The sequence below is a fragment of the Coptis chinensis genome, chromosome 6 (genome assembly GCF_015680905.1).
Source record: "Coptis chinensis isolate HL-2020 chromosome 6, ASM1568090v1, whole genome shotgun sequence".
Taxonomy (NCBI): Eukaryota; Viridiplantae; Streptophyta; class Magnoliopsida; order Ranunculales; family Ranunculaceae; genus Coptis; species Coptis chinensis.
The window spans coordinates 8338622-8362436 of record NC_141461.1 but is presented as its reverse complement, the minus strand read 5'-3'; the positions used below and the strand labels follow the sequence as shown (position 1 = coordinate 8362436).

General features: G+C 34.5%; 4 protein-coding genes across 4 annotated transcripts; all 4 read right to left on the bottom strand.

Moving 5' to 3' along the window:
- Nucleotides 1-9864: 9864 nt before the first annotated feature.
- Nucleotides 9865-12385, bottom strand: LOC147491256 (replication protein A 70 kDa DNA-binding subunit B-like). Its single transcript, XM_086567214.1, has 10 exons — nucleotides 12288-12385; nucleotides 11965-12120; nucleotides 11612-11882; nucleotides 11438-11537; nucleotides 11227-11351; nucleotides 11074-11152; nucleotides 10403-10523; nucleotides 10197-10328; nucleotides 9980-10102; nucleotides 9865-9882 (listed from the first exon to the last, which is right to left on the bottom strand). Exons 2-10 carry the CDS (start codon nucleotides 12109-12111, stop codon nucleotides 9865-9867), a joined length of 1116 nt encoding a protein of 371 aa, XP_086423340.1. The 5' UTR covers nucleotides 12112-12120; nucleotides 12288-12385.
- A 1720-nt stretch (nucleotides 12386-14105) lies between these two features.
- On the bottom strand, nucleotides 14106-15002 carry LOC147491255 (ATP-dependent DNA helicase PIF1-like). Its single transcript, XM_086567213.1, has one exon. It carries the CDS (start codon nucleotides 15000-15002, stop codon nucleotides 14106-14108), a length of 897 nt encoding a protein of 298 aa, XP_086423339.1.
- A 106-nt stretch (nucleotides 15003-15108) lies between these two features.
- On the bottom strand, nucleotides 15109-16541 carry LOC147491254 (uncharacterized). Its single transcript, XM_086567212.1, has 2 exons — nucleotides 16014-16541; nucleotides 15109-15630 (listed from the first exon to the last, which is right to left on the bottom strand). The coding sequence occupies exons 1-2, from the start codon at nucleotides 16539-16541 to the stop codon at nucleotides 15109-15111; spliced, it is 1050 nt and encodes a 349-aa protein (XP_086423338.1).
- A 177-nt stretch (nucleotides 16542-16718) lies between these two features.
- LOC147491253 (uncharacterized) lies at nucleotides 16719-18665 on the bottom strand. Its single transcript, XM_086567211.1, has 3 exons — nucleotides 17530-18665; nucleotides 17141-17446; nucleotides 16719-16870 (listed from the first exon to the last, which is right to left on the bottom strand). Exons 1-3 carry the CDS (start codon nucleotides 18185-18187, stop codon nucleotides 16719-16721), a joined length of 1116 nt encoding a protein of 371 aa, XP_086423337.1. The 5' UTR covers nucleotides 18188-18665.
- Nucleotides 18666-23815: the final 5150 nt, after the last annotated feature.

Genomic DNA, 23815 nt, shown 5'->3' with positions numbered 1-23815 from the left:
AATCAGCGAACACAACATAGTATTTGATTAAGAACAGAAGGAGAAGAGAAAGATCAGACCTCTATGTGATCTGGTGTGTCTTTCTCTCTAAATTCATCAACTATTTATAGGTGAGTGGTGCCTCTTCGAAATAACACAGTGACTCTTGGGAAAAAATAAACAACTCTTTGAAAAGTCACATGTTTCAAAAAGACACACCATTTCGGCATAAATCACTGTTTCGAACCAGTGCCTATTTTGAAAGGTCACACCTTTTCGGCATGATGCACTATTTCGAACCAATGCACATTTCAAAAGGTCACACCTTTTCGGCATAATACACTATTTCGAACCAGTGCACATTTCGAAAGGTTGCACTTTTTTGGCATAATGCACTGTTTTAAACTAGTGCATCCTTTTGAAAAGGTTTTTCTCACTTTACATACTGTTTCAAGAGAAACCCATTTCATCTCAAGTGGAGTAACTTGGGAGACAAATTACTCATTCATATCTCAATGCATTTGTGCAAAGCAAATCCATTTTTCTAACATCTTCCTCATTACAAATTCAAGATCAAGACCTCTCTGTTTTAAAGGAGGAGGAGAGGAAAATGCAAGGAATGAAAATGAGAGGGCACTAGAGGCCTTGGTTTCGAACCCCGCTATACACAATTGAGTTACTCTCTTTAAAAATAGGCTTGCGGGGCCCACACATTTTTGGGCAGGTGTTGACTAGCAAAGTCAGTAAAACCTCTAGGTGATGATACTAGAGGTCGGGCTCGAACCCCGCCAAAGATCAAAAGAGTTCTTGATCTCATTTAAAACAAGCTTACCAATAAAAAGAAAAAAAAAAAGGGGGCACCGGTCAATAAGGGGCATAAGTATGAACTATGAAGGCTCCGAAAATGCATCATATATTTATATCGTATGCATGTTTACATATATCTAAAAGGAAATTTTGTTTCATTACCTTGAGTTGTTTATGCATGGCACACATTCAATCTGTTGCCTTGTATCATATGGAAAAAGTGTGAACTTGTCAAGTTCATTCAGTGAGTCTGACATCTAGAAACACACAACCCGGTTTGAACTCTTTGTACATCAATAGAACCAGTTCTTGAAGACACTTACATATACTAGCTAGGCAATTTTAACTCGTCTCTCTATTCTATCACGAAACACACATTGCCAGTTTGCCACCATAATTGGACATAGTGAAACCATGTTTTAATATGCTTTTGCAAGTTGTTCACTAGAGTCTTTCCCCTTTGTATAAATAACGAACTGACAACTACTTATCTTTGATTCAGTGTTTAATGGGTAGAATTATTTTCGATTACAATAATCTATCCTACATATTCAAAACAGAGTTTGATCTAACCACAACATGCATAACAAACACGCGCGTAGACTACTATACATTTTATATATCATCAGTATAAGTAAATCACCCTCACATATAATATGTTTCTAGACAATTTTGATCAGTAAACCAGCTTAGTTTAGAATATAATGGCTAAAATTATCCTTAGACTCCAGTAGTTATAAAATACTAGCCATGCAAACCGGCCCTATAGCCAGCCTGTTAATTAAGGTTTGTTACTTTAGGTCTTTATGTTGGGTCCTGTTATTTTGTGGCCTTTTTTTTTTTAATAGTTTGTATGGATAGGCATGTTAATTTAAACCTTGTTAATTTGTTTTTCCGCAATCTCTAGTTCAAGTTTCTGTTTAGCATCCAGTTGCTTCTCTAGTTCCAATATTTTCTTGAGGCGACAAATGAGGATTTGTTTGGGTAGTAGAGTAACAAACATGAATTTAACCTTCCGAACTTTATGAAGGGATAATTGATAGCAAAGATGAAGAATACTACATTGTGAGCATGTGAGACCTCTCTAGAGATTCTCCAAAATTATGGTGGAGTGTGGGCTCTCTACCTTGTGTACTAAATGCAGGCCTATGAGACCACCAGCGAGCAAAGAATACTCAACTTCATTCATAGTAAACTTCATATTTTTGTTTGTTCTTAATTGCACAAAGCTCACACAAAAATGTCTAGTGACTATTTTGAACAAAAGAAGAAACAGACTTGTGACAAATCAAAACCATGGAAATTATTTTGAACATACGCTAAATGGACGGAACATGAAATTTGGTGGCTTAAAAAGAATATTCATTCATGAATAAATAAATAAATTAGTGACTACATGCATTTGGCGGGTTGCACATAAATAACAAATGTTGTAATTGATCACATTTCATAACAACATGAGAGTGAAAAAAGTATGTACAAAATCCAACATTGTAACACACTCAAATCATCACCTCATGTTTGCATACCGCGAAGAATGTCAATGAAGATGTTATTACGGTAATGCTTGTAACCACAGAGCAAATTTAACCAAAAGCAAACTAAAAGGGTATGAAGCCACTGCTCTTCATTGCTTATAGCACAGTCAGACCGTTGAAGACATTCCCATTCTAGTAGAAAGAACCAATCAAAATGTTGTAGCTATGTACTCGGCAGATCTTCATTACTTCCATAGGCAACATAGCGTATCCTTTACTTCCCATTCAGACAAAGCACAAATAACAGCAGTGTAATAGTACAACTGAGATATTTGTTCTCAATCTCAACTCCCTTGATTCTATCAATGCTCTTCCATAAAGCCCTTGAAGATATGTATGTATGATCTATATGAAACAACAACTGGGCTCATCTACATCTCCCCACTTCTCTAGGATTTCAATAGTTTTTCTTATGTGCTACTCAGTCCTCACCTGGCCTTCCCAATAACTTCTCTACAATAGATGTTCATCAATATTGTGTAAGCATAAATGTTAGGGTGAGGGGTGAGGGGCTTCAAAACTTTATCAGATATAAAACAAACTCTTAACAAAAACACTTGATAAATCACTTCTAGGAAAATTTCATACCTTTCAATCCAAATTTTATATAATCGTTTTGTAGAAGTTGCTCATTCTGAATTGACTATATTCAAGGTATTCAAGGGATACATCATTGGCATGTAAGTGGGGTTTATAGACATTGGATTCAGAATCAAAGAGTGCAATTCACATAAAATCCTAACTCAAGGCTTCTAAAGATGACGGAATAATAAAATTATTCCTAGCTCCTAATTAAATTGCAATTGTACCTTGACAGTTCGTTCCTTGGCCCGATATAAAATTTGTATGGTAGACCTAGTTCGTCCACAACATCCTTATTCATCAAAAGCTTCTTCAAAAGCTCATCCCAAAATTTCAATGACTCCTAAAAAGAAATGCATATCTTGGTGTGTTTACATTGCTTCAAGTAACAGTGCAATTTGGAGAGATTCTTAATAAGTGATGAGTGCTACCTTTGCTACGGAGTGGTCATGTCAGAAAAAATAAAATAATTAAACCGGTATAATAATAATAATAAATAAAAAGTAAAATTGGAAACAATAAAAGGAAAAATACACAAATAAATTCGATTAGTTTAAAATGTTGAAATATCTATTCCCAAATTTTTTCTATATAAAAAAGCAGACCATCACTGATCCATTTTCTTGGGACTACAAAAATTTAGGAGGAATTAAAAAGAAAATAATTAAAGTATAAAAAAATTCAAATTTGACTTGAGCTTTAAGTTATTGGTATGTCGTCTAGGCATCCCCGGTCTAGCCAACCAATTGATGCTTTGTTTCAAGTTTGTTTCAAACAAATTACTTGATTGCAAATGCATGAACGACTTAAATACTTCTCCAAACTTATTAACGGAGCATTTCACTATCACACAGAATCCATATGTTCTTCATAAAAATATTTCATTAGGCTTGCAAAATCGTTGCCAAATGTTTAGGCCAAGAAACATCTATTACTGCATTGCATTTTACTGTATTGGTGAAGTACATATGAAAATATGCCCTCGACATTTATCACATATAGACAACCACCTAAGTATACACATGTGATACTTCATAGAACATCACCATAGCAGGAAATAATGTAAGTAAAAAATTAAAAAAAGAAGAAATCGTAAAAACTTGCACCAAAGAGCTAAGGGATATGTGAATGATAAGATTGAAAAGAGTTATACCTGGAGAAAGAAGAGATCAGCAAGGACAGGATATAGAAAGAAAGAGCGGATTAGGTAAATACCAAAATAAGGCAACATCCAAATGAAGGGGATGGTACTTGGATAGGTAACTGGTGACTTATGACTGTACAAGTATGTTGTTACGGAGAAGTTGATATATGAAACTCAAAAGAACTATCCTCGTTGTTGACATACAATTTATGCCACATTTTGATAACACAAAGAAATGAAGGGATGCAATGAATATGCTTCATACAAATATAAGCAACATATAAAGAGAGGAATTTTATGCAACAATGAAATCGGAACCTCAGCATATAAAAGATGATGGTGCTCTAGTCTGGATATCATGACGAAGTGTCCTGTCTCACTTGCTTGCTCTTGTAACGCCTCAATCCAAAGACGATCAGCTGCAGACCCTTTTGCCACAGTGTGAACGCAGATGAAACCCTACTACATAAATAAAATTCAGTCAGGTCCATAATATTTTCCTAGTAAGCTAGGTTCCAGAAAACTATTTATATGTAGTTATGAACATATTGTATGTTCCCTATGAGGGAAATCACCTCTTCGGTTCGTTTGATATCCATTCCAAAACGACTTTCACTTGGCTCTGGTGTTAACATAATAGGAATCTCTAGAACTCCAGGCAAAAACCATAGACGTACTCCTTGCACAATATTGATGGTCGTGTTGAAAGTTTGTTGTCTGCCCCAAGTCATTTCTCATCCAACAGAATTACTTCTCTCCTTCAATACATTAAAGCATAATTAAATAAAAAAAATCGCCAAATTTCAGATTGAACATTTAAGTTTAGAGATGTGAAACCCATATCCGACCAACACTAAAATCAAAGCTTCAGCTTGTACTAAATATCCACAGCCACACATTGCATCGAGAACACGTAGAGTCCCTTTAGTTTTCTTGTAGATCTCAATTTCTTGAAAGAATAGTGAAAAATAAGATTGGGTGTTGATTGAGATAGAGAGAAGATAGTTGATGAAGACTTGTTGAAGGTTTTGCAGGAGTTTAATTATGAAGAGTTTCAATGGAACTTGTGGAAGGCTTTTTGGATTTTTAGGTTTGGTAGTTTGAAGTCAAATGGTGTTTTTCGTTAGTAGTAGTCGGATTTTTGGGTTTTTAGGATTCCTAGTTGAAATTGAAGTTTTTTTTTTTTTTTTTTTAGATTCAAAATTTGTGTTTGAATGATTCGTAGTTATCAGCTTAAAGATTGGGTGTGTAATTATGTTGTTCTTATTATACTAGCATTTCGCCCAGCCCATAGCCGGGATTTTTTCATCCAAGAGGATGGGCTTGCTAAATGAATTGTCGTGTCCAAAAAGATTATCTGAAATAGAATAGAATAGAAACACGTGTATTCACATGCGAAAATGGAAGCGACCCCGTCAAAGGATTTAAGGATGGAATTTGCCGCTAGTTGTGTGGCATACTGTGGTGCAGATTTAAAAGCCCTATGCATTGAAGCTCATTCAAAATCAAGGCAATAAGTAGTCATATAGTTACTAATCGAAGGTTCTAAAACTTCTAAACAAATTAAAATGCATGAACATTCCTAATAAAACTTGGCATAATGATAACTCTTTAAATAACTAATAATTCCATGTAACTCTATTCTATTCATCGTCACTAATGTTGATTATGTCAGAATCTTCATCAGTTGTCGCGTCTATTTGTTTGTCTTTATCATCACTTATGTTGATTGTTTCAACATTAGCAATTGATGTTCGCAATTCTCTGTTTTCTGTTTCAACATTAGCAAGTGTTGTTCGCAATTCTCTATTTTCTTGTCCAATGTGCATGATATCAACATGTAGGCCTTGATTTATTTCATGAAATTGTTCATTGGCTTCTTGAAGATGTTTGATTTTCTTTGTAGCTTCTTCATGAATCTGACGTAGATGATTGATTTCGCTCCTTGCTTCTTTAAGTTCTGTGAAGTTGAAATCTTTGACTTCGAATTTGTACCATTGACATAGTGATGTGAGAGCGGCTTGTGCAGCTTCATTCTCGGATTTATTCTGTGTTTCTTCAAGAGTTCCATAGGATGTTTGCAGGGTTGAATCTTCATCTTCATCATATTCGTCACAGTTTTCTTTAAATATTCCTTTTAGAATAGGAACATCTATTGTTACAGTTGATCCAAATTTGTCACCCTTCACTTTTGTTGTGTAAACCGGTGGTTTATAAATATTGATTTCCATCAGGATTTGAATCAATATTGCTTTCCTTGAAATAGAAAAGATTGTATTATGATCCATATTGCTGCATATAAATTTTAAAAAAATTAGTATGTTATCTTATGACTAAGTTACAAATTTGAATGTAGCTAATGTGTTAAGATGATAAATCATGCTCACATATGATGATTGATACCAATCTATGTGATAGTGGTGTAGTTCAATTCAGATAAGTGATATATGTACTAAATATAACAATAAATTTATAACAGAGCAATAATCAAGAATTCATAAAACAATAAATTTATATGTAACTTTGAAAGTTTAGTAGTTTACCTAGGTGTTGAAGATGGGAGATAGAAGTCTGCAGTTGTTTGAATGTGTTATTGATTGATTCTCTAGTATTCATAAGTTAAACTGTTTTGTTTATTTAGAATACTACTACTTTGAGTGTTTTATACGGTGTAAAGTTATTGTTTTAGTGTGCTTCTTTATTGGTTATGGTTTATCCAAATAATAAATTTAGGTGGCTTGAACTTTTGGGCGTGGGTTATTGATGGTGATTTTTTTTTTGGTTTATCCATGTGGAGTCGCAATAGTCTCGGAGTAGAGTGCTTTCCTTGTCTGTGAACCCAGCATTTGTGCTCAATGACCAGAATGGCTCGACAGCAACTTGGTCCTAAGTATGTTTCACCATTTAGAAAGAACAGAACTACCTCACCAGTGCATGCTCGAAGCTCCATTAAAGATTTCCAACACTGGTTTTGTTCCTCGAGTTCTAGTCGAGCAGTTAGAGTTGAACCGGAGGCCAATGGTCGTGCTTGCACAGTCATGGACACTACAATAGTCCATGTTAGTAACACTACTGCAAAGAAGAAATTCACTTGCTTGGAACAAAATATTCACTTCCTAAACCCTAGCTTCACTGTCAAAATATTCATGAACCCTCTATTGTAACATCACTATCATACATCCGCGAACCGCTTTTACAGGTAATTGGAGTGTGCTTGATAGTAGTATCACCTGTTACATGTAGTCTAATGAAGTTTTATAATTTCATTTTTCAAATTTTCAATTCTACATTACCTTCGAAGGAGGATTGCAGATGCAAAGGACCTTTGGAATGGTGTACATCATGTGTTGTGACATGTATGGACAATTCTCTGCATCTCTCAGTGTCAAGTATGTGTTAAAAAAAGAGGAAAGAGAAAAACATTGTTGTTCTTTGAAATTTGTTTTCAGTAGAGAAAATGGTCATGGAAGTTTGTGAAATTTGGTATGCCTATGCTTTCTATATTTAAGCTCATTTAGTACTTTATAGGTGGATCCAAAATAGCTGTGAAAAAGAGGAAGATTAAGCAAGGATCTTGACATCCTTTATTAACAAATTTTATAGAATCTGAATATATTTTCTTTGAGGACCTGGTTTTTGGACGATTACATTGTATGGAGGGAGCAAGCAATGAATATCATATGCAACAATTTATTACTGTAAAAATTGATTAAAAAATGAAGCCATAACTAATTCATCAAAAAGTCAAATTAATGAGATACTACTCAAAAGCCATAACAACGCAAACAACATTAGCCTTAGGGGAAAAAAAGGGTGCAAAACTACATTCACAATAGCATATTTAGAAATACCTTGCTAATTAGCCCATCATCAATGACAGAACAGCTAATGCTCTTGTACATGGCTCAAACAAAGCTTCTCTTAAGCTAACACTAAGCTGCAAAAAGCGAAGTGTTATTCAACCATCGAAAGGACATAGGAATTCACTGCCAACAGATAAGGAACAACACAATGAGTGGGGAAGCTTTTGCTTTATATAGAAGATGTTCAGGGAAGGAAGGTAAAGAGACAGAAATATTGCATTTTTGTGTTGCTGTTACATAGTTTTGGAATTTCATGAGGCTTTCAATAGTTCATGCATGTAAAGCATCATAGTAACTCTAATCAGCAATCATAACGTATAATCATGCGATGTAGTCCTCTAGCTTATCTCCCTTAATTAATCCTAAATAAGAATATGATTTTGCTAAAGTAAAATTAAAATGAGTAACCATAAGATGTACCTGATCTGGTCGAAAAACTGGATCAAGATACAGTATCAAAGCTACACCAATTGCTTGCACTGGTGCCTCCCTGGTGTTCATGATACATGGAATGAGCTTCTCTTTGCACAAATATACGCCATAAAATTTCATACTGGAATGAGAAACGGAAAGATTGTTGTAATCAGCAAAGAAGATTCTTATATCTGACATCGATTGTTTGGTGAAGCAATTGATACTGCTTCGACATCGACATCGTCACATGTAAAGCAGGTTGACAGAAGTTAATGCTATTGAGGTTGTTTTGAAGGATTTCAGATTTTGGAATCCAATATGTTCAGATTATGGCTTTAGAACTTCAGCCTTTTACATTCTATTCTTTAGTGTTGTCTCTTTCTCTATTTGTTGGAACTGCCGAAAGATTTGGATAGCTAAATTTGCATATGTCAGTAATGAAAGTGTGTGTGGGTCTACGACAGTTGATTGCTTTATACTACTGCTTGTGGATTGAAAACTATCACATAGCATGGCACTCAGAAGTATTTTTACCTGTAAATGTTAAAGTTGATATGAAAAAAAAGGAGAGTTGAAGAAATCAAGGTATATACTTAGGTGCTGATTTTCCTTATTCATGGATTTCATTCCCCCAATTTTTACTATATGTATACATATTCTAGTCCAAGTCACAAACACAGTGTATTGTGAGTAATATAGTGTTTGCACCAATATTGAAAAATATTAGTTTCATAATGAAAAGTTATAAGGGCTTTGTGGAGGATCATTCCCTTCGTAGTTATATCGGTAACTCGGCTAGCTGGACATAATCAAACATATTCGAGTCGCAATCATAAGGTGTAGACTATCTTAAGTATCTGTGTATTCTTCTACCTTCAATCTATGCAGTGACACGAAGATCCGGTTCAAGATTTCTGCAACATCTGGAGCATTTATCAACAGCATAAAGGCAATTCATTATACTTTTCCTTACATAGCAGAGGTCACTTACTTTGGTTGGTTTGTTTCTTTGGCTCGCTACTTTTCCTTTGCTCCTCCCAAACGAATTTTCTTGCGTGGAAATGAGTGATATTTATGTTAGTTGAGTTGTGTTTGGTATTTGTTGAGATATGGTATTAGTATATTACTCATTCAGTAACTGCAACTGGTAATGAGTAAAACTCAATTTGTGAGACTTCGGAATGTAGTCTTGTTTGGTTGAAAATTTGTCTATTTAGTTAGTATGTTGAATGTCTTTAAAGTGTGTTTTTCAAGACCGGGTCTCTCGCAACCTCTTGGATCCGGTTTTAAGATGTTTATGCGCCACATCCAAGGACGAGTTCGGTGAGTACTTGACAAAAAATATTAGCAAGTCCAATGCACATCGACTAATAAATTGTAGCATAACTTATTATCCATTCAAAATGAATTCCTATTTTTGTTCATCATGCATGAACAACACAAACACAATAATAAATTGTAGCTTATGATCCAATGATAACTAATTCTTAATGTCCACTCAACTATTGAATTATACTCCTTTGAGTAGAAACTATCTTCATTCCAAGTGATTGTCCTGTTGAAAAATAATACAGAAAAAGTAATTAGATTTCCATTTGTTTTATTTTGAAAGATTAAATTTACTAAGACATTTAATATATATAAATGGTTACCTTGAGATCTAAAGTCTTGCAGACTTTTTTGGATAAGGGGGTTTCTTCTGGAGGTTCTGTCATAGATTTTTTCCGGTTTTCCATTGTTGGTTTTTCAATAGCAGCTATCTCTGAGTTTGTTTCCTGTATTAATAGAGAAATGTTCCAACTGTGTATATAGTCATATGTAATAATCATATGTATAAATTCTGAAACGACATTTAATGTATATACATACCTCTTCATCATTGCTCATAGGACATGCGTACAAAAGAACAAACGATTTCGTGTTATAATTGTTGCTGTTATTGGATTCTTTCATGCAAAAATCAAATTTTTTTCCAACAATGCTTTTCAATATCTTCTCTATCTTCTCAAATAAGAAATTATTAGTGGTTTGTTTAAAGAATTGTAATATATTGTTTTAATTAAAGATGTTTTTACCTGTTTTTCAATTTTATAGAGTTCATCTTCCGAATGTTTGATCATGACTTTTCCTATATTTCCAAATGCAATTGTGGTTGTGTAACTTTCATCATCTGTGATCTCAAGTTTTAATTTATACCTATTTTTCAAAAGTGAAAAATTAGAAAAAAATAATAATAAAAAAAAAATAGCACCTAATTGATTAGAATAGACATGTTTTATAGTTTTCCTACATAGTCATACCTTCTGGAATGTTTTGGATATTTTTCACATCTATTGCACCAAAGCCTGGAGTTGATTTCTTCAAGCTTACTGACGCAATTTTGTAAGCTTTATAATACCATGGTAATATGTCGTCATTTAAAATCTTAGAAATCTTTTGCTCAAGACGGGAACGACTTTTCCTTTTTATGAAAAATCAAAATAAATTGTATTAACAATATTATATGATATAAATTGTTTAGAGAAGGATGATAAGTAGTTGTTGTTACCTTTACAGGGTTATCTTGATTTATGATGTCAGTTAAGCTCTGTATCTCGTCCCCTGTTTTTATTTGTTCTAAATCGTTTTTTTTTTCTTCCTGTGCTTCTTCTTTTATTTGTTGCGCTCTGCATGTTTGGAAATTGTTATTACTTTTAGAAAAAGAAAATCAAATAAATTGAATACAATTAATATGAAATTTTGTTACCTTTCCATGATTGATTCAACTTCAGGTATTTGCAAGTTTGTATATATTTTTGTTCCAAATGTTGATTGGAGAAAATATCCTGTGATTTTGGTAAAGTTAACTATCATGAATGCAAAGAAATAGTATTTTGTAAACAAAGAAGAAGATGATTACCTTTCCAGTTCTGTACTGAAGTTGATGTTACTATTAACACATAATTTTTGTCCGGTGAATGAATGAAGTCAGTTGGAATCTGATCCATTGCACTACCCCACAATGTGACTCTAAGTACAGTGTTTCTGCATTGATAGTATGAAGAGTAAGAATCTGTGTAAATAAAAATAAAATTGAACTTGTGAAACATAATATATATTATTTGTTATACGTTGTGTCTGCTATGATTATATCTCGTCTTTTCCTTGTATTGCCTCCTCTTATGGTTGATGTTTCAACTGCCTTAACCTTCAGTAGTAGTCCTACGACATCTGCATTGTATACAAAGTTATTGTCGTAGTTGTTTTGGTTAAAAAAAATATATAGGATTAATGTAACGTATTACCTGTAAGGACTATGTTGTCCTTGTTTGAGTCAATATCATTTAAAGAAGTGAATGAAAATAGGTTTTGAGGAATCTGCACATCGTGATTGGTGACAACTTTGATTATAGTAGTGTCATTTAACTCGAGTTTGTAATCATGCGGTACAACACGGTATTTAGGTGAATTGTCACCAATGTCAAAATTTTCAATAAGTAATAGTGCATCTGGTTGCATATGCTTTTCAAACTTCTTTGTTAATTTCACCCCATATTTAGCTTGAATTTGGTTGCCCTGTATAATACATAGAATATAAATTTTTTATAAACAACAATTAAACAATAAATAGTAAATCTAGTACTAATTAAGCACATACCTGTTCGTCAATAAGAAGGACTTCTCTGTGTTTGATAGCTAGGTTTTTAGAATAAAGATCATCCCACTTTCGCACGACCCTAACTTTTAATTTCCAAGCAGTTTTTGAACGGTTGATGGTGTTCAACATATGGTACTGAATTGTCATGTTTGTAACCTTGTCACAAATTGTATAGAAGATTAGAATATTGGAAACACGTCAACAGTTATAGTGAAGGTATAAATAAATTATTCTATACACATTTACATAACCATTGCATATGTAGTTGAATCAATAAATTTTTTTGTCTAAAAATTATATAATATATATGAATTGAATATTACCTTGATGGAGGCCGAGATGTTGTATTGAGTTGAGATTTTTGTTTTCTTTGCTTGATTATGAAGATTGATAGATATATTTATAACTACTACTTTGAGTGTTTTATCTGATTGTAAAGTTATTGTTTTAGTGTACTTCTTTATTGGTTATAGGATTGGATCTAATCATAAGTCTGTGTTTATTAATTTTTTGGCGTGGGTTATTGATGTTGATCTCTTTTTTAGTTTATCCAAATAATAAATTTAATCCAGCCTTAGTTTTGGGCGTGGGTTATTGATGGTGATTATTTTTTTTGGTTTATCCAAATAATAAATTTAGGTGGCTGGGACTCTTTAGTGTTTTATATGGTGTATAGTCTTAGGTAAACTCTTTGTTTAGCCAGGCCCATAGCATTGTTTGCTTAGCATTTATGAATTTGGGCTTTAGGCCTTCGTCCAAAGAAACCCATAGCATTGTTTGTTCAGCGGCTCGTCAAATTGACCAAGGAACAGAATCTCCTTTCCAGGACATAGTGCTTCCTCCAATCCCATCCTTCTCAGAGTTCATTAAGAAAGGAAGAGAGGGCGGATCAAACCCCTCGTCAACATCTTCCAAGCGTTTAACTACATTACAAAGGCATGCAGTGAAGAGAAAGAAGTTGTAATACAATTAAATGGATTCATTTGCTTTTTGAGTTCCAATTGGTAAGATATAGGATGAATTAAAACTTCATTTAGATGGTTGTAAGAAGAATTTGGATGTTGTTGTGGAATTCTTCAAACTGGCCGATTCTTGGTGAAAATATAGAAAGAGCTGATCGAGTTTCTCTAGACTGTAGCTACCTTATTGAACTTACTTAGAGCTAAGTAAGCATCACTACTATGGTTCTAACAAAATTAGCATGGGCTTCGGAGGAGTTTCTTGATCAAGAGAATATACCTTGTGAATAGTGGGCACTACTTGTTGGTTGGGAATTGAGACAACTATGGTCACTTTGTGGAGCTTATATCATTTTCTCTATACTGAATATGATGCTTAGTTTTTGTTGGACATATTTGCTGGTGCATCCATGGCTACTCTTGAACTTCAAGGCCTTGCTTTCTTGATTATGGTAATTAAGTCTTGTAGCTAATGAATTTCATCATTGTATAGGTAACCTATCTCTCTGCTTGCTTATGTGCCTAAGAAGATTAATTCTTGTGTATGATCACATGGTATGGCTGTTCATGGTTACAATTAGTTGTGAGCAAAGAAGTTCGTGATCACTCATTGTCATTTGCCAACAGGGCATAATTTTGCACTTGGGAGCAGCGGTACTATTTTCTTTCCTATAGTAAATGTAAGTTTTATATACTGTCAAATATACATTGCAAAAAGAATGAAAGAATATAGAAAAGAAAAATATAGGTGATATGCTTGTGTTTAATTTAAAACAAATAAAATAAGAACTGTGCTTCATATATTCTTGACGACCATGATGCTATAGGTAACATCTTAGATCCCGAAATCCATGAAGGCACCCTCGCATGTAGAAATTTTTGTCATTTATATCCATGTGCGTAGTTGTAAATATCTTTAAAAAAAACTTTTATGTTTGTCTTGTTTACTGTTCTCTTTGTCATGGGAGATTGTTGAATACTACGGATAGACTATGTTTTTTGTATGTTCGTACAAATCACCGTCTCTATTGTCCAATAATATCTTCAGTCCTTCACATGAAGTTACACGCGAAACAGCCACATATAGTTGTCCGTGTGAGAATACCTGATTTCTTAGGTAAACTCCAACATTTGTCAGCGTCTGTCCCTGGCTTTTGTTAATTGTCATGCAATAACAAAGCTTTATTGGGTATTGTACACGTCGCAATACAAAAGGCCATTTTTTTTATCAGACTTCATCACAATTCGAGGGATGGTGTGTCGATCTCCTATGTTACTTCCAGTAATGATCATAGCTTCAAGCACAATATCTGACAATGTAGTGATAATAAGTCTTGTTCCGTTGCATAGTCCCTTGCTTTGGTTTATGTTTTTGAGAAGCATTATAGGAGCACCTTCTTTTAGTTGTAAAGAATGATTGGCCATACCTGCCAGCTGTAAAGTGTTTAGGAATTCAGTCGGATACAAAATGTGTTGATTTCCAATCCCAGCATCTGCTACACATAACGTGTCTGCACTTAAGAACTCATGTGTTTCGCCTGGAACAGAAGAGAGAACATATGAATTTATTTCGTCAGCTGATTCATTTGTAGGAGTTAGAATGCACCTATCTCTCAAGTACCAAGCTTCAGAATATTTTTTGGAAAAATCTGTGTAGATAGTTTCCACAATTTCATTTATATCGTCTCCTGTTGAATGAATTATAAGGTCTTTTGGGATTTTCACCCAGCTAGGTTCTTCTCCTTCACACAATGATCGACTTGGAAGTTTCCCATCATCAATATCCAGTATCCATTTGTTGAATTCAGCATCTGATTTGCTAGAGTCTTTATTACGCAAACGCATATTTATGGTAAGTCGAAAAATCCTGAAGTGGCGCCATAAATACGACCTATTAATTGAAGTAGACACAATTGTTTCTCTTGATCCTTTCTCTACAACAGGCAATGTTTGTCTGAAGTCACCTCCAAAAACCATTGTTTTCCCTCCAAATGGTTTGTCCTTTGATCTTATATCAATCTCTGACATTATGTCTCTGAAAGTGGCATCAACAGCTTCAAAGTCATTTTTTTTACTCATTGGTGCTTCATCCCATATGATTAGATCAGTTTTGTGAATCAAATATGCCAAGTGGGTGTTTCTACTAATATTGCAAGTGCTGAAGTGATCTTGTTCAATTGGAATTTTAAACCTTGAGTGAGCAGTCCGTCCAACTGGTAAAAGAAGTCTTTGCTACACTGATGAAGCCCACAGCAAGTACTATCTTCCTTTGTGACCGCAACCTTGCAATTAGTGTATTCCATAGATAAGTCTTTCCTGTACCACCACTTCCATATACAAAGTAAAGACCTCCAATATTTTCCTGGACTGCATTCATGACAACATTAAAAACTTCTCTTTGTTCAACATTCAATCCAAGATGAAGCTGCTCAAATTGTGTGGATAGAGTAGCACAATCATAATTTAACTCCTCTTGTATCAGTCTGTTATCAAGTGCATTTGGTTTTGGAATATCAAAACTAAATTCTTTTAGAGTTCGGCCGTTTTCATTCATTAGAATCTCAACTTCACGAAGTGTAAATTTTTTCAACTCTTCTTGAGATAAGGTTAGGTTATCATTACCTTGCTTTACTTGCTGTAATCCAAGTATATCGTCTGAAAGTAGCTCCCAATTTTTATTCCACAATTCAACCGAATTTGATACCTCCTGAGAATAATAGAAGCGTCACAAACAATTGTCGCAATGAGTTACTATTAGACCACTTTTCCGCATCTTGAATTGCTTTATGCCATTCACCGTCATCTTGTAGTAGGCCTAGTGCACTACATGCTGATTTGTAATCTGGATGAGTTATGCCATTCACTGTTCTAATGTCTTCAAAACTTTTGGCACCCTTGACTATATTTAGAAGCATACGCATGTAAAATCTTTCACCTTGTGTTGGATGTGCATAGTATATTCTACCAATTTTTAGTCCCTGTTCTCTTCTTCGTCGGACTGTAGAAAGTAAATTGTAATAAATCAGGCTTAAAATATAGTTCAAATATAAAAAAACTATTTTAGAAGCTAAAAAACAGTTTTGTACAAACCTTATCATCTTTGTGCCACACAAATAATAATGTAAAGTTAACATACATCAAATGTCTTCCTTTCTCATTAACTTGATTAGTGCGCATCCACTCTGTGAACATAGTCTTCTTTGATTTGTCTCTTTCAACAATTTCAAAGGTATCTTCATTATCATGAAATATAATATTTTGATCATTCTCAAGATGGAAATTCATCCTTTCAACAGATGGATATCGGAATTGAATGTCAAATTCGAAGATTCTCCAGCTTCCTTCTGAACCAGACACATAACGACAGTCTAGATAGTGCTTGATCTCATCAACTTCATGAATTGTTTTTCTTTTATTCTCATCATATTTCAAATTTTCTTCAATGATGCCTGTAGCCCTATCTTGTCCTTTTGCTATATACTTAAACAGATATTTAACCATTCGTGTGCGGTTGCAATACTCAACGTTGATGTGGCACTGAAATTCTCTATTAAGCGCTTGGTTGTAAGGAACAACCCATCCATTGTCGATTTCAACTGGGTTTTTATCACCTACCATGGCAGTTCGCTTGTTGTTTCTCCTTCGATACCATAAAGAAAACCTTTTTCATCAAATGTTGTTTTCTTTGCAAAACCCCTTTGGATAATGTCTTGAACATTTTTTCTTATCATTCATGCACGAAGAACCCCTTTTCTTGTTTCCACACGGTCCATGAATCATTTGCGGACTATAGTTTCATATAGCAAGGGTCGCTTCTTTGTCCGGGCAATTCGTTGATATTAGTTTGTCTATATCCATTCCGTTTTTTGGCTTGTCATCTGGATGTAGAAAAAGCAAAATGTGGGCATGTGGCAATCCTCTCTTTTGAAATTCTATGACATACAATACTAACAAAAGAATAAAACATAGAATTTGTTAGTAAACAATGGTTATGTAGCAAAAACAAAAACATGGAATTTGTTATGCAATATTTATAAGTTCTATAGTAATAAACATAGATTTTTTTTTTATAAACATATCATTCATGATTACTTTTTTGTTCAGGACTACGCCGACTTTCAAAATAAGTTATACAAAATCTATCCAAGTAATATGAGTTGATCTAAACAGGCACACTTTCTTAGACATTACTATGGTTACATTGTTTGATTACATACCTGCAATTACTCTGCCAAAATGTTCTCCTTTGCGCAATTTTTTCATTATACATTCCAATTTTAACTTGAATGCTCTACAACCAACGTCTGGAACGTCATGCGGATTTAGGCCAGGGTTTAGTTCTAGAAAGCTTTTAATTTCATCCCAATTTGGATTGCAAGTGATTGTTATAAAAAGATCAGGTGGCCCAGGCCATCTACAAATGGCAATGGCATCCTGATATGTCTGCACCATGTATCTGGGACCTCCTGTAAACGATGATGGAAGGATCAAACGCTTCCCAATTGATGTTGCCGACGTATCACCTGCAATTCGAAGTGAAGTTAGGTAAAATTTTATAATGTTTTAAATTAAGGTAAATGCTATTTATTTGTTCTTACTATAATACCTATTGTTACTGCATCCATCAAATTACTGTACAATTCAGATCTGATTGTTGCTTGGTTCATACGGTACCAATGTAGACGCTGATCTTCCATACTTGTATAACCGTCTACGATGAAGGATAGACGAAGACGCCCACCAATCCACAATGTAGGACCTTCTTTAATTCTTTTTTGCAGTCTGAATGCATAATATTCCCTCATGGTAGCCATATTCTTTGTTTTCGTATCCGTATTCCTTGTATTCCCTTCAGTTTCACTCTGACTTTTACTCCTATATAGGATCCCTGGTCTATAACCATCTTCACCACGTGGGAATAATATAGGATACTGCAAGGCCATAAATTTGGGATGTAACTCATTTATTCTTTCAAGTCCACCACTTTGTGTTTCAACAATTATATCTCTATAATCAGTAACATCAAATCCATCTCCCATAATCAAAGCCGCTACTTCAGTTGAAGTAGGCAAATTATATTGCCTGCCATCACTTTGTCGATTATTAATAAGTCTTAGACGAACTGGTACCATATCATCCTCTTTAAATCTGTCTCTTGCCATTTTAAATGACTGTACAACTTTATTGTATTTATCAAACATCTGTATCAACTCGTCAACAATTGTTGGATCTGCACTTTCTTCGTCTGGAGGTATAGCTTTCATTCTATTGCATCTTTCATTCTCAGTGTCATAGATTTATAATTGAGCAAACTTAGGTGGGTGGTTTTCAATTGGTAGAAGTGAACCAATTTTATGATGATTCTGGCCGCTAATTCTGAAGGCATAAGGCCCCCCACCATTGTTTAATGTTTTGTCTATTTCTCCACCTGCAGAAGTAAATTGGAACATGCAGTTGTATGTTCGTATACACCTTCGAAAATGTGAAGATCTTCTTCCTCCTTGTAAGTCCATAAGATGTCTTAAAAATGTAGGCATCGTCTCCAAAAGTGGTAGCTGAACTTTTCCATTCTGACAACAAATGGAAAATGTTGGAAAAGCTGATTTTCCCTTATTGTTTCTTTCACCCTCCCACACAATTGCTCCACAGTAAGAACACTCTCTAGTAGGTGGTCCAAAGTTATGCACACCTAAAAACAAATAGCAAACTTTAAAATATTTAATATTAAAAGTTTAACAGATATATACCAGGTTAGTTCAATTCAATGTTGCATCCAATTTTCGATTTCCCGTTAACTATTCTTTGAGGTTTGTTAAATGCATTTGCATTAAGTTTCCGATTTCCCATTAATATTCTTTGACGTTAGTTCAATACATTTGCATCCAATTTTCCGATTTTCTCATTAATTATTTTTTGAGGTTGGTTTAATGCATTTGTGTACAGTTTCTGATTTCTTGATACTTATCAAAATTGGTGTGTAATACCAACTTCTATTTATCGTTATGTACTATCCTCAAAGCAGATAATAAGAATGTTCATCGTTAGCTAATTCATGTTAGCACGTAAAGAGCATGAGCACTGATATGTTTATTAATCCAATGACCATTTTTCCAAAGAACTCAGGTACTCTTCTTCATGGTTTAATATTTGAAAACCATCAGAGACAAATGTGGAATGTGGTCCGTGATAGAAGGCAAATAAATACTTAATTTACTAATAGTGCAATTACAAAAACTACATACTAATTTCCAAACTATGTTTTGGGTTTTGTTCTCAAAAGATATATGTGGGCATAAAGGAATACCTAAAGATCAAGAATAGTGCTCTTTTCTCTGTTTCGTCTTCAGAGATCTTGAGCAAACCATTTTCCGTATACTTTACCAGTAGCCAAGCTATATCCAATAATATAAGCATATGCCATGATATAAGCTATTTTCAACTTAAAAAAAGTAAAAAAACTTCGGTGCAAACTTCGCTTTTTAGAACTATGCATATCCAGACACACCGTTGCCTCCCCTGCAAGGACCAACAGATGACATTCCACATAAATGCGGGACAAGATCAACATCATATGTGTTGTCATCGAGTTGAACTGATAAGGTATGCAATTGGGAATCAACAAGTAATTCGGACGTGCCTTCTAAATAAAGATCCTACTACAATTATCAGGCTCAAAACGAACCAACACTCCAACAGAACTGCCAAGCGGGGCTGCGTCAACACCCAGGCTCATTACCTTACAATCAAATATGATATATTATACTAGCTAGCTAGAGCTAATGTATTTAAATATGGTAATGCAGTAGTGGTTAATGCAGTAGTGTTTATACCATAAATCTATGGTATCCATGTGGTTTACCTCATCAAAAAGTTGTATATAGTTACAATATATAGCTATATACTCATATGTGTATAGAGGAAGGGTGTATGGACTGTATATGTGCATAGTATACAGTCTAATTATAGTCCACAATTTATGTGTCTTTATGATAGCAAATCATAAAGACTTGCAACAAAAGTTTCTAAAGTGATATTACATTTTCAACATTAAAAATCTACTCGACATATTTCGACATCGCTAAGAGAGAAAAAGGACAGGAAACATTACACTGTGATCACCATAAGCTAGAAAATAATTTAACTGACTGAAACACACAAACTTGACAAGTATCAAGACATATTATAAGTCAAAACATAAAAAAGTGTCATACAAAAACAAATAAACTAACACCAACTTTCTAACACTCTTCAGCCTTGGACTTTGCTATCCATTTCTGTGTTTGCAACAGCCACACATTTGCCTTTCCTATCCATACTCTAACATATTACTCCTGATGCAGGTTTATTACTGTCAAATCAAACATAAAATATTCAATTCAGCCAAAACATAAATTAGGAGAAAGAGAACACCCAAGTCCCCAACACATGCACATGTACAACTCAACCCATTTTGTCTCTTAAGTATCTTAAGCAATTGGACTAAAACAATATTTGACTAAAAAAACTTACCCATCCATGGCGTCTACGATAGTAGATAAATAAGACTACAATGAATATGAAACCAAGAGAGCAGAGAGCGAGGACTATGAGTTTAGGGGAAATGGGTTTGTGGCTGGAGGTGTAACGAATGATGAGGGAAGAACTTCTACACTTTCACTCAAACAAACTTCAAACATCATAAATTCCTCTTTTTTTGTGTTTAAACAATTAAATCTCACTTCACGACGTCTTCCAATGACAAATAAAATAAATGAAATAAACCGAAAAAACAAAATTGAAAATAAGCAAAGACCAAACCAAAATAACATAGCCCATTTCAAAGCCCATTTAAAAGCTCATAGAAAATTGTTTACAATATGTTTTATTTTCAAAGCAGTAAATTTACATCAACCCACTTATTTAACATTTTAACCTACTATTTAAATCTACTAATGTATGAAAAGTCCTAATAAGTGCAAGTTTATACATCAAAGTTAAGATAGTTGTTAATCCTAATAAGTCAAACAACCCACTATTCGTTAGACTTAAAAACCAAACTCATGCTAAGTATTCCCTGGTATAACAATGAGAACTTAATTTAGCCTTGCAAAACACTATTTATGTTTTACAAACAGAGAAGTTATATGATAAAACAGAACATGTGGATAACAATTACACAACTGAACTGGAGAAGACAAAGAACCGTCCACTTCATTTTTTTTTTGAAAGCCAATATAATATTCATATTTCATATATAGCTCTACATAGTTACTAATAATTTTCATAATAATTTAATATACTCAACCACTCTCTGTTTTTCCATAATTTTTTGTCATAAATCAAATTAATTATGTTTGTTAAGCTATTTTTTTTTTATTAATACTATATTGTAGTATTAGTGTTGACATCAAAATTTGAAACACTACAATATTCTATAGTTAAAACTTTTTGACTCATAATAGTTCATGAAATCGATCCCCGTTCGTTGAACGGGTTCAAAAACTAGTATTATTATGGTTATACACATAGACTCCTTGAGATGATTCATGCAACTATACAAAGGAGAGGGGGGAGGGCGGCGAGAGAACATGTAAGCGGTTGTTGAAGGAGATCTAAACCCTCGGTCCTTCACATCCTCAAAAGTCACAAAGGCGCACACACAAGACAGTTTTACGACCCATGGTATTAAAGTTACTCCCTCAAGAACGAGTCTTACTGTTATTTCAAGGAAGTGACATTACAATACTTCTTTGTAGATACGTTTAATGAAGACACTCTAAGCAACCTCAGATTGTGATCCATCCCAGAAGTTGGTTGTGTAATGATTTGCATTCTATATATATATTGTTAAACTATCTTTTGGGTTTACTCCATTTCTTCCCTCTGTTCATTTTCTCCGAAACCGACATATCTCTGCCAATTCTTAAAAAATACGTCTCTCTTCTCTCTCTCCACAAGCATCAATTTAACTCGCTATCGCTTCTCAGATTCGGATTTCTTTCGGCAAAGTCAAACTACTCGGTGGTGGAGCCAATGAGAAAATCGAACCTCATCTTGCATCTTCTTCATGCCTTCTTCAAAGGTAAACATCTTTTATTTCTTGATATGCTTATATTCCATAGTCACTTGGCCGACTGTTAAAACTAGCAAACTTACCGAACTTTGTGTACTACACTCTACAAGTTAAAACTAGAGTTAGCAGAAACAGAGAAGAAAACCAAAGATGGCGGACCAACCTCAAAACTCAAACCCACTTGACTCCAAAAACCTAAACAACTACAACGTTGTAAATAAACTGGGTTCATCGTATCCGGGTCAAAAGACCCATTTCCCAAACCCACGAGAAGCAGAAATACCAGATGCAGCAACACGAAGAGAACAATGGAGGTTTGCAGTAAGACAATATAGTAAATAGTATTCTCATGCTTAGGGTACTGCTATTATATTCTAGATGGGGTGTCTTTTTTTGCACTTGGTTGGTTCATTAAAGGTTCTAATCCACTTCTTTCTAAAAAAGAAGCACCAGCTCATCATCATCACACTTCTCCTCCACCTACTAATCAAGACCAATCTTGATGTTTCTTATTGTGTAAGGCCATTTTTGCAAATACCCTTTTCTTCAAATTTGTTATAATAAGGCCTCTGGGTTGGTTCTCATTGGTCTGTGTTAGAGTCTATGTGTAACTCAATGTGTTACACGTACTATCTAACTTTATAACTAAGCAGCTTAAGAGCTCAATAAATCCAACAATGAATCCCCACCAGTCGATTTCATCTAATCAAGCACACCATACGGAAATCTTAGGAAAAGAAGATGCCCAGAAGTGTAATCAAACTTCCTAAAAACTTCCATCTTTTTGTTTTTTTAGTTAAAATTACTATTTGGTTATTTTTTTTGGTTATGTATTTGATCTAGGCTTTGTTTTATTTTCTTTACAGGTTTGAGTTACTAGCTAAATTCTTTGATGATAAGCAATTAACGTATCGGTTGTTAAAGTTGAAGGGCACATTGATATGAAGAACTTCACTAACATTTGCCCGAGTGTTGGATCATTATCAGGCAGGTATTTTAGTTGGGTTTTTTTTATAATTTTCGACGGGCATAGATAAAATTTTGATTTTGATTGTGATTCTGTATTTTGTTTTAGGAGGTTTAGAGCATCTCTAGGTGGTAGTAAATTCAGTCGCATCCTTCAAATTTGAAGGAATGCGTCGGAATTTGCCGAAATTCCATCTTTAGGTGGTAGCATTCGTGGTCGCATCATCTGCTTGTTCGCATTCTTGTTCGCAAATTTGGCAATTTGGATGCGGATGCGGATGCGGAGCGACATTGGTAATGTCGCGCGCCATTGCAAATGTCGCCCCAATTTTTTTTTACTTTGACCCGGCACCATGAAATGATGTAATGCCGCACGCCGCGCCACTACTAATGTCGCGCGAGTTATTTTTTTTTTGCATTTTCAATTTGGTGCGACAGTGGGAATGTCGCGTGAGTTTTTTTTTCAACTTGGGGGCGACATTGGTAATGTCGCGCGACAGTATAAATGTCGCGCAAGGTAGCCCTATTCCAAATTTGCGAATGATATTTGCGACCACCTAGAATTGGTCGAAATTTGCGACCAGTTTCTTCATTCGCATTCTTCAAATATGAAGAGCATGCTACCACCACTTAGAAATGCTCTTAGTTATAAACATTTAGCACAAATGAAATACATTTTACCTCGGGCTATTGAATTGAAGAGGGTTAATGTGGTTGATGAGCTTAGGTGTTGCACCAAGTCTGATATTGAGGTTATGTTGCTGATTGATGCGGTGGAAAGTAATGGGAAAGGGAAAATAGGAGGTGGATATTCTAACTTGAGCAAAGTGTTCCGAACTCGGTTTTTGGATTTTGTTAAAAACCAACCCGAGGT